The sequence below is a fragment of the Emydura macquarii genome, unplaced genomic scaffold (assembly GCF_026122565.2).
Source record: "Emydura macquarii macquarii isolate MOO-44397 ecotype Brisbane River unplaced genomic scaffold, CSIRO-AGI_Emac_v2 contig_587, whole genome shotgun sequence".
Classification (NCBI taxonomy): domain Eukaryota; kingdom Metazoa; phylum Chordata; order Testudines; family Chelidae; genus Emydura; species Emydura macquarii.
Genome location: NW_027130724.1, coordinates 6,341,113 through 6,355,641, shown reverse-complemented (window position 1 = coordinate 6,355,641; position 14,529 = coordinate 6,341,113). Strand labels below are relative to the sequence as shown.

The 14,529-nt window shown below is 45.0% G+C and overlaps 1 protein-coding gene across 7 annotated transcripts in view; it reads right to left on the bottom strand.

Moving 5' to 3' along the window:
• Positions 1-14,529, bottom strand: part of LSP1 (lymphocyte specific protein 1) — an 80,990-nt gene that overhangs the window by 52,472 nt on the left and 13,989 nt on the right. Inside the window, exon 1 of one of the 7 annotated variants that reach the window (XM_067540593.1) lies at positions 10,237-10,840. The exons of the other annotated variants lie outside the window; for them this stretch is intronic. Within the exon in view, the coding sequence (XP_067396694.1) occupies positions 10,237-10,295 (59 nt within the window). The 5' untranslated portion in view covers positions 10,296-10,840. Of the gene's footprint in view, positions 1-10,236; positions 10,841-14,529 lie in introns of those variants that run through there. 7 annotated transcript variants of the gene reach the window in all.

Sequence of the window (14,529 nt, the reverse complement as noted above, 5' to 3'; positions counted from 1 at the left end):
GTGACTTAATACAGCTTTGAAACTTTACTATTCAGAAGAAAAATGCTGCTTTCCCTTTTTTTTTAGAAGTTTATGTTTAACACAGTACTGTACTGTACTGTATTTGCTTTTTTTTTTTTTTTTTGGTCTCTGCTGTTGCCTGATTGTGTACTTCCGGTTCCAAATGAGATGTGTGGTTGACTAGTCAGTTTGTAACTTGGTGTTCATAACTCTGAAGTTCTACTGTATTATTTACCCCACTGTGCTAGATGCTGTACAAACTCAGAACAAAAAGAAGATCCCTGTCCCAAAGAGCTTCATTCTATACATTATCCCCATTTTACAGATGTTAGACACTATCCTACACTCCCATCAAACTAGCATTCACTTTTTCTGTAGTTTCACTACCAGCATTGGCCAACTACTGAGGTATTTGTGTGCAAAAAACTTTCCCCTTTATAAATCAGTCTCCCCCCTCATGTGTCAGCACAATCTGTTGCTCAGGACTTCCACCGTAATAAGATGAGGTGTAACAAACCCTGTATTGTGCCGTGCTAACTGAGGAATGAGACCAGGTTGAATGCAAGGCTCCCGAGTGGCAGAGCAGATGGTAACCTGGGGCAGGCATCCTGATACCACAATGCAAGCTACAGCAGAAGAAAATATTCAGGGAAGACATTTTCACAGTGTTTTAAGATCAGAATGGAGCATTATGAGCATCTAATCTGACTTCCTGTAGAACACAGGCCATCACATTTAACCTACTCCTGCTAGCAGTGGTGAAAATTATTCTTTCTCTGCTATGTAAATGAATTCCATAGGACCCTGAATTAATTGCTTTTTAAAAAAATCCTGCCAGGCCTATTTTCCGTTAAATTCTTCTGAAAAGACAACTTGTCATGGCACATTGCAATGGGCAGTTCAAACCCAGAGCTGGTAATTTACAAGCTCCAAAAGCATGTGAGGCGAGACACATTTCAGAATCCTGATGATGAAGAAAAGGGAGAGGATCTTGGAGGAGGAACTCCAGTACTGCTGATTTTTTAGATTGTTCTCTCTCTCTCTACCACAGGCCTCCAATGGGAAGCTACCTTCAGCATTAATTGTGAAGAAACTAGTCTTGTTCCATGATTCACTAGGCCAAATTCTGCTCTCTGAAATCAGTGGGTGTTGCATGGATGAAACAGAAGACAGCCTATTAAAATGAGCTATTGAACTGAGAAGTTGCTCTGGAGGGCACTGTAACTGCACATCATGCTGTAACTCAGAAAGTGTTGATGCAAAAAAGGCCACAGATGGATACATAGCATTTTGCACTCTGGACTGGTGGGGACATAGCAGCCCCTTCTGCTCTGATTGGAATGTCTTGTGGTGCATTATTTACTGCCTTTGCTGCATCCACACAGCTCAGTTTGAAAGCAAGAACGTTTTAAAATTATGCCAACCAGAAGCCAAGGTTTATTATGCCAACCAGAAGCACCCTTTCTGATTTTCAGTCACTTCCTTCTGTGCTTTTTAGACATATATAGATAACCTTATGCAAAGGCTGCAGGAAAGAAACCACCCCCTCCCACCCTAACCCCCACCTAGATTCCAAAAGAATTCCATTGGCAATAATCCCAGATTTCTTATCTGAGAAAGTAAATCAGAACCTGGGGTCACTGACCTCAGTAGGACATTGACACGGTTGCAGTCCTACCAAACCAGGTAAATAAAAGCGCTTTCTAAAAATGTACATTTCACTATAACACGATTTTAACATACCCTGGGTAACCCAATGTGACCTAAGTTTACAAAAAAAACCCCAAGAAAGCCAGAAACTGAATGAGCAGATGGGATTTTAGAACCTGAAACTCAAAAGCAGAAGAGTAAATTGTACCATACCATAGATCTTTTAAAACATGATGGGTTCCACATAGCAGAACTATAGCACTGCCTGAATTCTAGCATATAGACTGTGATTAACATGGCAGGAATTGTGATGAATTAACTACCTTAACACTGTCCTGGATAGCAGTGCTATAAGGCCTATACATCAGATTCTAGCATATAAACCTTGATTAGCACCAGAGCTAGATAATAATAATAACAACAGGATACTTAACGCTTGCAAGGAAGGAAATTTCACATCGATAAGGCAAAGATTCTGATGGTTTCTGGGATCGTTTTCTGGGAAACTTGGCTCTATAGTCTTCCAACCCCAATTTCAATGGGCCTGATTCTGCTCTCGTTTACACTGGTGTAAGCCATGAGCGGCCACATAGCGGTTACGCCAGTTTCAAACTGGTGTAAGTGAGATCAAAGTCAGGCCTGATGCTTTTTATAGTACTGATGAGCTGAGATATTAGAATCCAAGCGCTCAACAATAGCTCATAAGTCACTCATTATACACCACTTAATTCTACCGAACTCCACTGAGCCCTTGACACATAGGCACAGATCAGCACATGCAGACATTGTCATGCAGCCAAGCCAGAAACAGAACCTAGGTGTGCTGAGACCCAGACCACTGTTCTATCCATTGCCTCTTCATATTGAAAAGCTCTCAGATTTATTTGTCAATGTTTAGACTCTCAAGCCAAACCCTTTCTCTCAGCATCCTCATTTATCTCCATCAGTTGATGCTTCATCCATCTCTGGGGATTTGCTTGCTTCACCAAGACTGTTCAGGGTTAGCGGGAATAAACTGCACTCCATGTGCACTAAAGGGCTCAGACCAACTCCTGCAGATTTCAATGGGAGCAGGATTGGGCCCTTAGATGGTCTGGAGAAGTCAAATATCTGAGGCAGGGTAACTGAGCTGGTGGTAACAGAGTGCAATAAAATTGACAGCACTGTAGGAAGCCCCTTTACTTTATGGAACAGTAAAGTTACAGTTGTTGGCTAGGTGCATGGCAGCTGCAGAACTTCTGATATAACAATCCACAGTGCTAGGAAACACTGGGAATGAATCCACATGGTATTCAGGAGGGAAAGCTCACATTCCTCCTTTGGAGAGAGGAGGATTAGTCAGCAGGCTTTGGGGGCACAGGTGGAAAGGAAGAGTGGAATGTGGGTATCCTATGAATGCGAAGTCACTCCTGGAAAGGGGAACGGAGCCTTCCACAGACTACCAAGAGTTCAGATGGGGCAGGGTGTGTTTCTTCCACCCAAGGCTCCAGAAGTGGGTGTGAGGCTCCATCTGCAAATGAAAGGATTTTGCCTCTGAGCGTCTGGCTTTCGAGCTGCAAATCCATTTACTGGCATGACGCTAACTGTTGTTGATTTAACTGTTTTCGGGAGGGGACAGAGAGCTTCACAGGAGCCAGGCCTCTTGGGTTCTGTTGCCAGCGTGACCACTGATTCATTGGCTGATCCCTGACACAGCACCTGAATCTCAGATTCTGTAAAATGGGGATAACACCACTTACCTACCTCACAGGGTTAACCCATTAATTGCTCATTAGTAGTTGCAAAGTGCTCCTTTGAGATCCTTGGATGAAAGAGTGTTAGATAACAACAAAGACGACAGATTTCTGGGGGGAGGGAAGGGGACAGATTTGCTATCCAAGCCCTGCCTTTCTCCCCCCCTCCAACCTTTATTCAGAGTGAAGGAAGGTGCCTAATTGTCCATATTCTGAAATAACAGTCAGTTCCTCTGGCAGGGCTCTGTTTTTGCTCAAGGCCAAAAGACAATTCAGTGCTACATGCACGTGGGTGTGTTAGTTCTAGGGTCCGGCTGTGTTGCTGACCTTCCCCTCCACCCTTTTACAACTTCCGAGACAATAGGTGCTGAGGAGGCTTACAGGCAGGCTTACCCTCTCCCGTGTGGAGATGAGCAATGAGAGAGGCGCAGGCACTCCTAGACAGTAAAGGGTGGGGAGAGGGTATCTGCTCCCCACATAAAGCGCATCACTTCCCACCTAGACAAAGAAGATTGCAGGCCCGGTGTTGAGACACAGATGTCAGCACAACAATATTGCCTGCAAACAAGGCAGCTCCAAAGTCGTACTCGAGATAGGTAGGGGAGGGGGCTCACCTTGGGAATCCTAAGAATGGGGCATGCCCCTCCAGCACTTTCCTGTTTGGCACACCATGCCCCTACTACTGTCCTGCAAGCCCAGCACCGCTCCTGGGAAAAGCGGATCTCACGCCTGCTTCCAGCAAATGGCTTATGACCATTTCCCCCTACTCATTCCTCTGCCTCAGTGAGCTTGCTAAGGTGCCTGTCAGCTATGCCCTGGATGAGTGAGTAATGGTGCAAAGCTTGTGCGGGGGGAGAACAACAACAGAGGGACTGAAAGGGTATTGCACTAGGGAAGAGATCATTGTGGATCTCTGGGTTCTTGGGGAAAGATTGAGGCAGGGTGGAAAGCAGCGTTTTTAACCCCTAGGTCTGTTCTTGTCCTTGGGTAAATTGTGTTGAGATACTCAGCTACAGCTTCTAGTCCTCCTGCTGCTCTGGGGAAAGAAACCTGACCTTCCAGTAACAGCTGTTCCCTCCCCTGACCAAATAGCCCGACCCCCTCCTGGTTGCCTATGCCCCTCCACCCCGCTACTTTCACCTGCCCCTCTTCTTCCTTGCACATTCTCTTCCCCACCCCCTGGTATCTAGCGCCTAGATAACATGATGGGCACATAAAAAGTGTGATTGATGAATAGGTAACCTACCCAGCCCTTGCTGCCCACTGCTGATTCCCATCCTGATCCCAGAATCCCAGACCTGCATCCCAGTCACCATTACCCCCTCACCTCCCACAGACTTCCCTCCCTACGGCTATTTCTCTTTTCAGCCCAGAAATTCACTGCCAACCACCCCACCTCCCAACCCTTCAAACACTCCCTTCGCAGATCTTGTCCGGAAAGCTCAGTGCCCGGAGAGTCAAACAAGGCAACACCAAGAAACGGAGGATAGAATTTTCCCCGTCAGACAAACCCTTGTGACCCCTGGGAAAACTGAGGTGCATGAGGAAGGGAAGGCAGGATAAGAGGGGCGGGGAAAACAACTAAGCAGGGTGATCCTCCATCCAACCAAATGTTTCTTCCAAGAGCTATGAAAAATGGACATGACACCAAAATCTGAGGAGCCAGTGGAATTGTGAAAATGCCTAAAACCCAGGAGAATTTAGAACAGGACCCGTGGGCTAAAATGATTCAGAGAGTTACACAATGCAGATCACAGCATCCCTCACCTTTAATCAAGAGATATAAACCATGGAGCCTGTGGGTACCTGGTGCTAGGTTGCTTGGATCAAGAAGCAACATTGCATGTAGGGACAAGCAGTCTCCACAAGCTGCATCTCCATATTAAGGCACCATCTACACTGGGCCTGAAAGTAAGGGTAGTATAGTTTAAAATTCCGTAATTTGGCTTCTCTTGCAAGTATTAATGTCTCCTTGGGCTGATGAGATACCAAGGGAGCAATAATTCTGTATGACTGAAGAAATGCCTTAGATCCTTCTCTGCACCGACAGCCTCCACCTCTCTTCTTGATTCCCTGGCACTCAGCTTTCAACCCCTTTTCTTGAGATGATATTCAGAGTTCAGATTTTGATGCTTTGGAAGTGATCATTATTATTATTTATTGTTTGGCATTCCTAGATGCTACTGCAGTACAATCATGGGCCAGGACTCCATTGTGCTTGTCACTGTACAAACAAACACAGACCCAGCAGATGATCCGTGCCCCATCATTAGTACAAACCTAAACTTTTTGAGTCCGTCCACACAAATAAGGGAAAAAATAACACCAGCTGCTATGAAAGTAGAGGCTTTTCTATTACCCCTCCTCCCCACACACACACCCCTACTTCGGTTGCAATAATTAATTAAATAACTAAGGAAATCTGATTATATGAAACCATCTCAAGGTTGCTGCCCATATTCAGAAGACAGTGGAAGCTGCATTTGTGAAAGAAGCTTTGCAATCTGCCATTGAGCAGAGGCACATACAGTACAACAGATTTATGAAGAAGTTGATTTGTAGGTTAATTAAATAGCAATATTCTGTTGTAAAACATTTGAGACTCAATACATACAGAGAAGGTAAAATTCGAGCAGGGGTGCTAGTGAATTGAATTAATCAAAATGACAAGCAATAGCTGCATGTCTGATAGATAGATCAACAGATAGATAGATGAGTGCTCTGAAAATACAAAGTCTCATAGCAGTGTTAGGTATTATCGTAATTGTATGGAGTGTTGTTATAGCCGTGTTGATCCCAGGACATTAGAGGGATGGGGTGTGTAAGGTAATATCTTTTATTGGACCAACTTCTGTTGGTAAGAGAGACAATCTTTCCAGCTTGCACAGAGCTCTTACAAGATATTAATAAAAGTTATTACCTCACCCACCGTGTCTCTCAGGTATTATCATTGTTAACTTATTACAAACAGGACAAAGCAGCCTGATATCTGATGGATGCTCTTTTGAAATCCATTGCCTGATAGAGACCCTCCCCAACAATGGGAGATCCTGGGTACACATTGGAGGGAAGAAGAGTTAGATAAGCTTGTAAACTGCCTATTCTTTTTGGATGTCATTTCTAGTTAATTACAGTCACTTGCGCAAGGCATTCTCTGCAATCATCAGGCGTATCCCTAGCTCTGTTAGCCTGATGGACGCTTTCCAGTCACCAACTTTTCAGATGCAAATGACTGTGCTCCTGTCAAGTGTTTTCATGCATTGTGCTTTAGCTTAATTTTAGTAAATGCTCAGGTTATTTAGGAGGGAGCGTGAGAGTCCCATGAACAGATTTCACATGCCTTTCCTTTGTACATCTTGCAATTAGACTAGCCAGGTCACCTCCTTCACAATATTCCATCACGATGTACAGGGTAGTGTTTGTTCTGTCGATGATGCGATCATAATACCAGACAATGTTTGGGTGTTTCAGCTCACGGAGTAGGTTCACTTCAGAAACAAGCATTTGTTTCTTTGCTTCTGTCATAGATCCATAGTCAAGCTCTTTCCAAACTAAGACCTTGCCATCCGCCCGGCGCCACACCTTCTAGCTACCCCCCAGTATCACCCTTTGCCAGTGGCCAGAAAAAGAGCAAGAAGGGCTTGTTTTACAATCCACCTCCAAGATGCAACAAGATGCTGCTCATGGCCCTCCAGGGAACAACTGCCAGGGGGCCTTCCCGGAGAGCTCTCATTCTCATGCCACCCTTCGGGCATTAAGGCTTCAATCCAAAATTTGCTGAAGTCAAAGGCTCTAGCCCAGTATGTCAGGAAAGTGACTTTCCTGTTCAAACTGGAAATATCATTCTTCCTGTGTTTCTCCATGGGGGACCTTCACTGATAGTAAATGATGCTTATGGAAACAGCACTTCCAAAGTATTGCTGAATGCACCTGGCATGCACATCACATCACCACACAGGAGCACAGCAGGGAACAGCTTATGTGGGGCAATGGGGCCAATGAGGGGCCTACGTGCAGCCCACAGAGTCTGAGGGAGCCCATGGCTGCCCTTCTCTTTAGTATGAGGGTGCAGCCTCTTTAGGCTCCTGTTCCCAACTCTCATCATGCAGCAGGGCTGGGCTGCTTGAATTCACATTCAGCACTGTATGCTGGAACCTGTAGTTCCTGGGGGCCACGCCTCCCTGTTAAAGACAAGGATGGATGCAAATTTCTTTATTTCCAGCAGATTAGATGCAAACGCGAGGCTGCTGGCAAGTTGCCAATGGGTCCCTTGGTTGGACAAAATTACAGTGCCTTCATGTCGAAACGAAAAGTGGGGAAAGCTGTCAGCAACAGTTGCTTCAAACAGGCAAGTGTGGGAAAAAGCTCAGTGATTCAGCATCACCTGAAGTCACTGGAGTTAAGTCTAGTTTGACACCAATGTGACTGAGATCAGAGTCTGTCCCTGTGTTACCCACATACATTTGACATACACAGATGTGTGTGTGTACTATGTAGGCTTGCAGTGCAACCACCATGTTGACAGTGAACCTGGAAACTCCATTCATGCAGCAAAGCAGAATGGCAGCAATACTCCCTGGCACTGCTGTAGCGTCTTAAATCCAAGAATCTCAAAGCACGTTAGAAACATGAATGAGTTCAGTCCCACGCCAGTCCTGTGACAGAGCAGGCAGAAAGGAAGTCCTGAATTGTTTAGCTGTGCAATCAGCAATTCTGCTAATAGCAAAACTTAAAATGAAGTTGTTCTGTGCAGAAAAATGACTCCTCAACTGGAGGGTTTCACTGTATATGAAAAGTTCTGCACAGTGTATGGACCAGCCTCTGCTTATACCTGGGCAACCCTACTGCCTTTTTTTGACTTCAGTGGAGTTGTATGTGTGTAACTTAAGGTGAAATCCATCTCTTTTCCCCCATGTGTAATAGGGACAATATATACAAACTCCAACGCTAGAATCCAATTTAAAATCCACTTACCGAACGACCAGACTCAACCATAATTTTAATCCCTATCTTCCCTAAAATCTCCCTCTAATTTGATAAAACATCAGGGGGCATGTATTTTCCCCAATGGGCACATGTAAACCCCATCAACATTGAGAGTAATTATGAACAGCTATTAAGAGGCAATCTGGACTGGGGCACGGAAAGGTGTAAGAGTGTTTGGCTCATTTATCTATTTATATATCTATGGAGCATTTGTACCATGCTCATCACCCTAGTATCCTCCAAAGAGTTTCAGCCCAGCTTTGAGATCTGAGGAAGACTGAAAAGGGGAGTCTTATTTTACCTTTGCCCAGCAGCACCCAATCCTGGCCCATTCTCTACGCCGCGTGTCCTGTATTTGAATGCATTTGATGGTTCTATTACACTTGCACTTGTTTACACCTTCAGAGCCAGCCCCAAGCGCACTGTTACAAAATGAAATTCCATCAAATGGAGTAATCCCTTGGAGCCAGGGCTAAGGAGAGGAACATGAACGGGTCAGAGTGGAGGTGGCCATACCTCCGTCTCTCCATGGCACTAATTCAACGCCGGCTGGAGTCAATGGGAGTCTTTCTGTGGACTCCCACAGGTATTGAACAGGCCCCCAAAAAGGGTAGTACAGGAAATGCCTGGGTTGAATGGACATGAAAAATAAATTCCTCTTGCATCCAGGGAGAGAAAAGCCCCTTCTGAGGTCAGCTTTAAGGCTGCAGTAGTGCTCAGGGAAATCCCCTAACTGACCTGGGCCTGGAGACTGGAATCCCCCCCTACACAAAAACACACATTGCAGGTGGCCCCTCCAACTCGCAGCTGGGGGCAAGCATCCACTGGGGCAGTTGTCCATCCAGGGGAGGACTAACATGCCCAAACTGTGGTTCGAAGGAGAACATTAGTCTCCAGTGCTCTCCATTTCCCACGCCACTAAGTCAAACTTAACATTAAACTAAAGAACAGAGCAGTGAATTTCCCTTGTTGAATATGAGCTTTCAACACCTTGCTGCATGGGTCATGACAAGCTTCCATAATGCCTGTAATGATCAGGGTGCTAGGGACACTGAGGCAAAAGGTCTAGGAGCAAAAGTGGTGCTTCCACTCCTCATTAAAAAGCAGCACAGTTACAACTGAATAGAGTCCCACCCCGATACTGAATAGAACAGAATGCAGTCATCCTCTCCAGAGTGATCTGGGCTCAGTCTTTATGGGAAAAAGGAATCAAGCATGTTCTAATTGTCCAACCAGCTGCCCTAGCGATTACACCCAGATGCTCAGACGGTGTAAATCGGCATTTCACCAACGAAATCAATAGAGCAACACTGATTTACACCAGCTGGGGATCTGACCCTTTAAGGATCGCTGCCTAGAAACACAGATACAGAGCACATAATATTAGCCTCCAGAAACTTTACTAGACAGACCTCCTCTTCTCCAGCTAAGACACACACACACACACACAAAAACTCTCCAAGCCAAGAGGAAAAACCATCAGGTTCAGGTAAATATTACAGTACAGTCTTGTTTAGCTATTTTAACTATGTGCTTCTGGAAAAGCCATCAGTAAACTCAAATCTGCCTTGCTGATATTGTTATTTGAGTTTTATTTATTTTCCCTGCTTCCAGGATGTTCTGTCTGCTTAAGAGTCCTGTTAATTAATAGGTTCAACTGATTTAAATGTATGTGTGCACATATATACCCCAACGGAACAATACTCTTCTCACCATGGAGCGGACAAATTTCTCTCTGTGAAATAAACAGCCCGTGGAGTTTAGAATTAGCCAAATCAAATTGCCATGGTGGAAAATCAATGGACTGAGCTCTGTGGAACAAAGAATCCACTCCTCCTCTATTTTTGCTAGGCAGGTACAGACTTACCTTATGAGGTTCTGTAAGCCTTGTTTACTGGAATTCCTCCTTAGGATCGCACTGGTCATTGTGGGAGAGGTTGATCTCAGGGCAGGCTCACAGATCCTGGCTGCTAAACCTCCTTTTCCTACTTTTTTTTTTTTTTTTTTTTTTTAAATAATCCTCTCCTTCTCTCTCTTTCTCTTTCTCTTCAGGAAGTTCTGCAGCTGGTTTCCTTTTGTTTCTCTAAGCCCCCTGTTCAACCCCCTCTTGTCTCCTCCACCTCTACCTCCTCCTTCACAGCCTAGTGGAAATGTCAAAGAAAAATCTTTCAGAGAGCAGCTTTGTAGTTAGAGGCAAAGCAGGGTCCCCTCCCTGCTCTCATCTGACTGCTGAGTGAGCTCAATGCAAAGACTTAAACCTCTCCTTTGCTCTAAAGGCTATTCTTCTTCTATCTGTATATCCAATTCTCTCTCTCATCTCTTACACTCCATCTGGTTTATGATTCTTTGTTTCCCATCTTTTTCTTTCCTTCTGTTCCCCTCCCCCATTCCTTATTTTTCTTTTCTTTTTCTTCCCTTTCTGATCTGTTTCTTTCTGCATTAACTAATTACATAAAGTAGGGACAAAAGCCACTCAGGGACACAAAACCTGATTAGAGACACACCCCTCAAAAGCTGGAAAGATAGCAGGGGACAGATTTACAACTCTTGAGCCAGATCTTGAGCTCATGTAAATCAGCAGCAATCCATTAAAACCAATGGAGCAACTCCAGTTTGCACCAGCTGAGAATGTGACCCAGAGCCTCCAATATATAAATGTACTCTTAAAAATAAATTGCGAGCCTAAGCAATCTGTAAAGGGATTGCAACACTTTGTGGTTAAAAGTGCTGTATCAAAGAATAAAGTGCAATGTGATACCATTTGCATCAGACTGATTCAGACTACAACACTGAGAAGGCAGTGTGGAGCTAATGGACAGAGCACTGACCTGGGACTCAGGACAACTAGGTTCTGTTCCTGGCTCTATCACTGACTTGCTGGGTGAAACACTTCCCCACTCTATGTCTCATTTTCTCCATCCATAAAATGGGGGTGATGAGACTGGCCTCCTTTGTAAAGGGCTTGCAATCTACTGAAAAATGCTATATAAGAGTTAGAAATCATTATTATTCTGTCAAGTGCATGGTCTAGTGGCTAGGGGGACTGGACTATGTTTCAGAAGACCATGTGCATTCTATTTCTGGCTCTGTCCCTATCCAGCTGAGTGATGCTGGACAAGTCTCTGGCCTCTGTTTCCCCTCCCACCCTGTGTCCCTCTTGTCCTTTTATTTTGTAAATTCAGTGGGGCAGGGTGTGTCTATACAATCCTTCAGTGGGAGCCTTGAGGTGCCATTCTAATACAAAGAAGAAGAGAGGAGTGTGTCTAATGATCTGAGTATTGGGTTATCTAATCCCTGCTTGGATATTCATTGGATGGGTGATAGTGGGCAGGTCACTTAACCTCTCTGCCTCAGTTTCCTGATCTGTGGAAAGGGAATATCAATCCTGATCTCTCTAAAAGGTGCATTGTGAGAATTGCAAAGTGTTCTCATTATCAGGACCAACATGGTCTGAGATTTTTACTTTCCCCTCTCACTGCATCTCATAAAATTTGCATATGTTTTCTTTGGATGAGTAATGCTGGACTATTTTCTGTAGCTTGGTTGTTTGAAATTTAGATGACTGATTACTGGTATTTCTTCGTTTATTATGTGGGCTGTTAAGAGAAAACACACTAAAATGAGTACAGAAGAGTATTAAATGTAAAAATCCCCACACTTTAAAAAACCCACTCTGTTAATTTTTATGTTCTTACCAAGCAGCCCATAAATGATGGGAAATAATAAAAGCAGCTAAATACAGTGATTGCTCTTGCACTAGTTGCAATATATAAACTGGAATATATTTCTTTTACATCTCTAAATTCTGTGCTGCTAGGTGGAACTAGGAGAGCAATCAGCAAAGGTCTCTAATATTCAAAAAGATAAAGGCCCTGCCCGTGCATGTGATTAGCTTGAAGCACACGCATTCCCACAGACTTCACTGGCAACTGCTCACATGCTTAAAGTTAAGCACGCATCCAAGCATTTGCGGGATCAGGGCCTTTTTGAAGTCACAGGCCGAATGCCCAATGACTTCCTGCAGGATTGAGAGTGATTAGAGGGCCTGATCCAGCAAACTTTCATTGGCTTCAGTGAGGAAGGATCCAGCCCTTAGTATGGGGTCAACCATCCAGATGGTGCCATTCTAGGGTTTTTATAAAGGGCCGGCGGTGAATGCAGGTGGAGCCAAAGGAGCGATGAAGCTAATACCGATGGCCTCGCCAGAACAACTGCTGCTGAATGAAATCACAGTTCTTTGGTCACAGTGCTCTTATTATAGCCAGAGATGCCACACGATCCATAGCAAACTCAGGAGGGGCAGAAAGGAATGTTAAAGACTTGGGTTTGATAACTCTGGGGAGACTGGGAGCGCATGCTTGCCATGGGGTGGAGGTGGGCCCAGCAGGAGGCATACAAGGCCAGACCCGCAGCTGGTGTAAACTGGCACAGAGACATTTGCTTCAGTGAAGCTATGCTGATTTACACCCGTTGAGGACTTGGTCCTGAGACAACTGTCTCGCCTACATCCCTCCAGTCAATCAGCACCATATCTGGTGGCAAAGGAGCCAAAGAAACAAAATGGAACAGCCTGCTATTAAACATATAAGAGCTTGCAAACCAAAACCTTTAGCCTAGAGGAGGATTTAGAGCCCAGCAGTGCTAAAATCCTTGTGTCATAAATTCTGCATAGAAGCTAGACTTGGGTGCCCTTTTATCACCCACCCCCTCCCCACAACTGCTCATGTCCTCAGGCAGGGCACAAGCCTCAATGCAGTGGAGGATTTGGTATGTGTTTGTTTGCTTGTATGGCAGATGGATTTCTTGAGCCAGCAGGGCATTTAGAATCAAGGAAAAGTCAGTCGGATTAGCTGTCTTAAGGGAATCCGGTGAAAGGTGGGAGAAGAGATAAGATCTTTGGAATCAACAGAGGGTGATTCAAAATAACTGGGGGGTGAGGGCTGGAATACACCATGACATGCAATGGCTTGGGTGTTCACTTCCCATTGCCTTATATAGGTTCAGGGAATTTCCAGGTACCACTCCCTGACTACAGATTCTCTGCCTCACCAGGCTGGTGTGATGCGTTTGTGATACTCCTCCAATAGTGAAGATTAATCTCCATCCCTCCCCTTTCATCTCTATCAGAGAATGCAGGGAGATCACATGGGAGGAACATACACTCCAGCATTGGGAGGGTCACACAGGACCCCAAGGATGGGGGCCAGGGGAGCGCTCCTGTTTAAAGGCTTGCATCCAGACCCATCTCTCTAGTTTGCAAAGGGAAAATGCTAGCGGTGGCACTTGGGGATGATCCGTTTCTCCTGACTTAATTCACTTCATTATTTTTTATTTAATTTTTTTTTTTTTAAATCACTAAAGTTCTGAGCAGGGAGGTTCCCTACCCTTCCCCTCGCAGCTCAAGATGGTTTGACCCTCCAGTGGCAATCGTGCAGGGGAAGCCTTCAGTCCCAGGCTGTGAAAGATGGGGTCCCCTCTCCCTAGTAACTCCCCTCCACTGCCCAAGATGGAGCACAGCTGCTTCAACATGATTTATATTTGCATTCAAAGGCAGCTAGGGCTTAGCATCAGGCATGGTCCCATCTGCCCAGCTCCTACAGCATTGCCGACGTAACGCCAACGTAAACCTCAGGGCGCCATTCTAGAAACAGCAGCAACTGCTGTGGTAAGAAACAGACAACAACAACCAAAGACGATTCATTTTCCTGCTGGAGTTTAACAAAAAATAAATCCCTGCAGGGCTGTGGCACATCGAAGACAAGACAAGACAGGGGCAATAACACAGGGCAGTTTGCTAGTACATAGCATGTGTCCCCTAAACCAGGGTTCATAAAGAGCCTTCCAGCTACAGACAAAAGACTTTAAAGGTGAGCTGTCCTGGGAGGAAGTGACTCAGTTCTGTTGCCCTGCGATGGAGGGAGGGGGTCCCAGCAAGATAGGACCACACCAGTTCCCATTAATTACACAATCGCTCTGCTATGTAGCACGGTTGCAAAATCAATTGGAAGCTAAAGTATGTCTAGCAAAAAACAAGACTGTAGCAAAGAAATGCAACCAGAGTGATTTGCTATGACGCTGTTGCAATCAAAGGTCTCAGTCAGGGCCAATGCTGGGCATGAGCCATGTAATTTGGCTACTTAGGGTGCCAATCTTTTAGGGG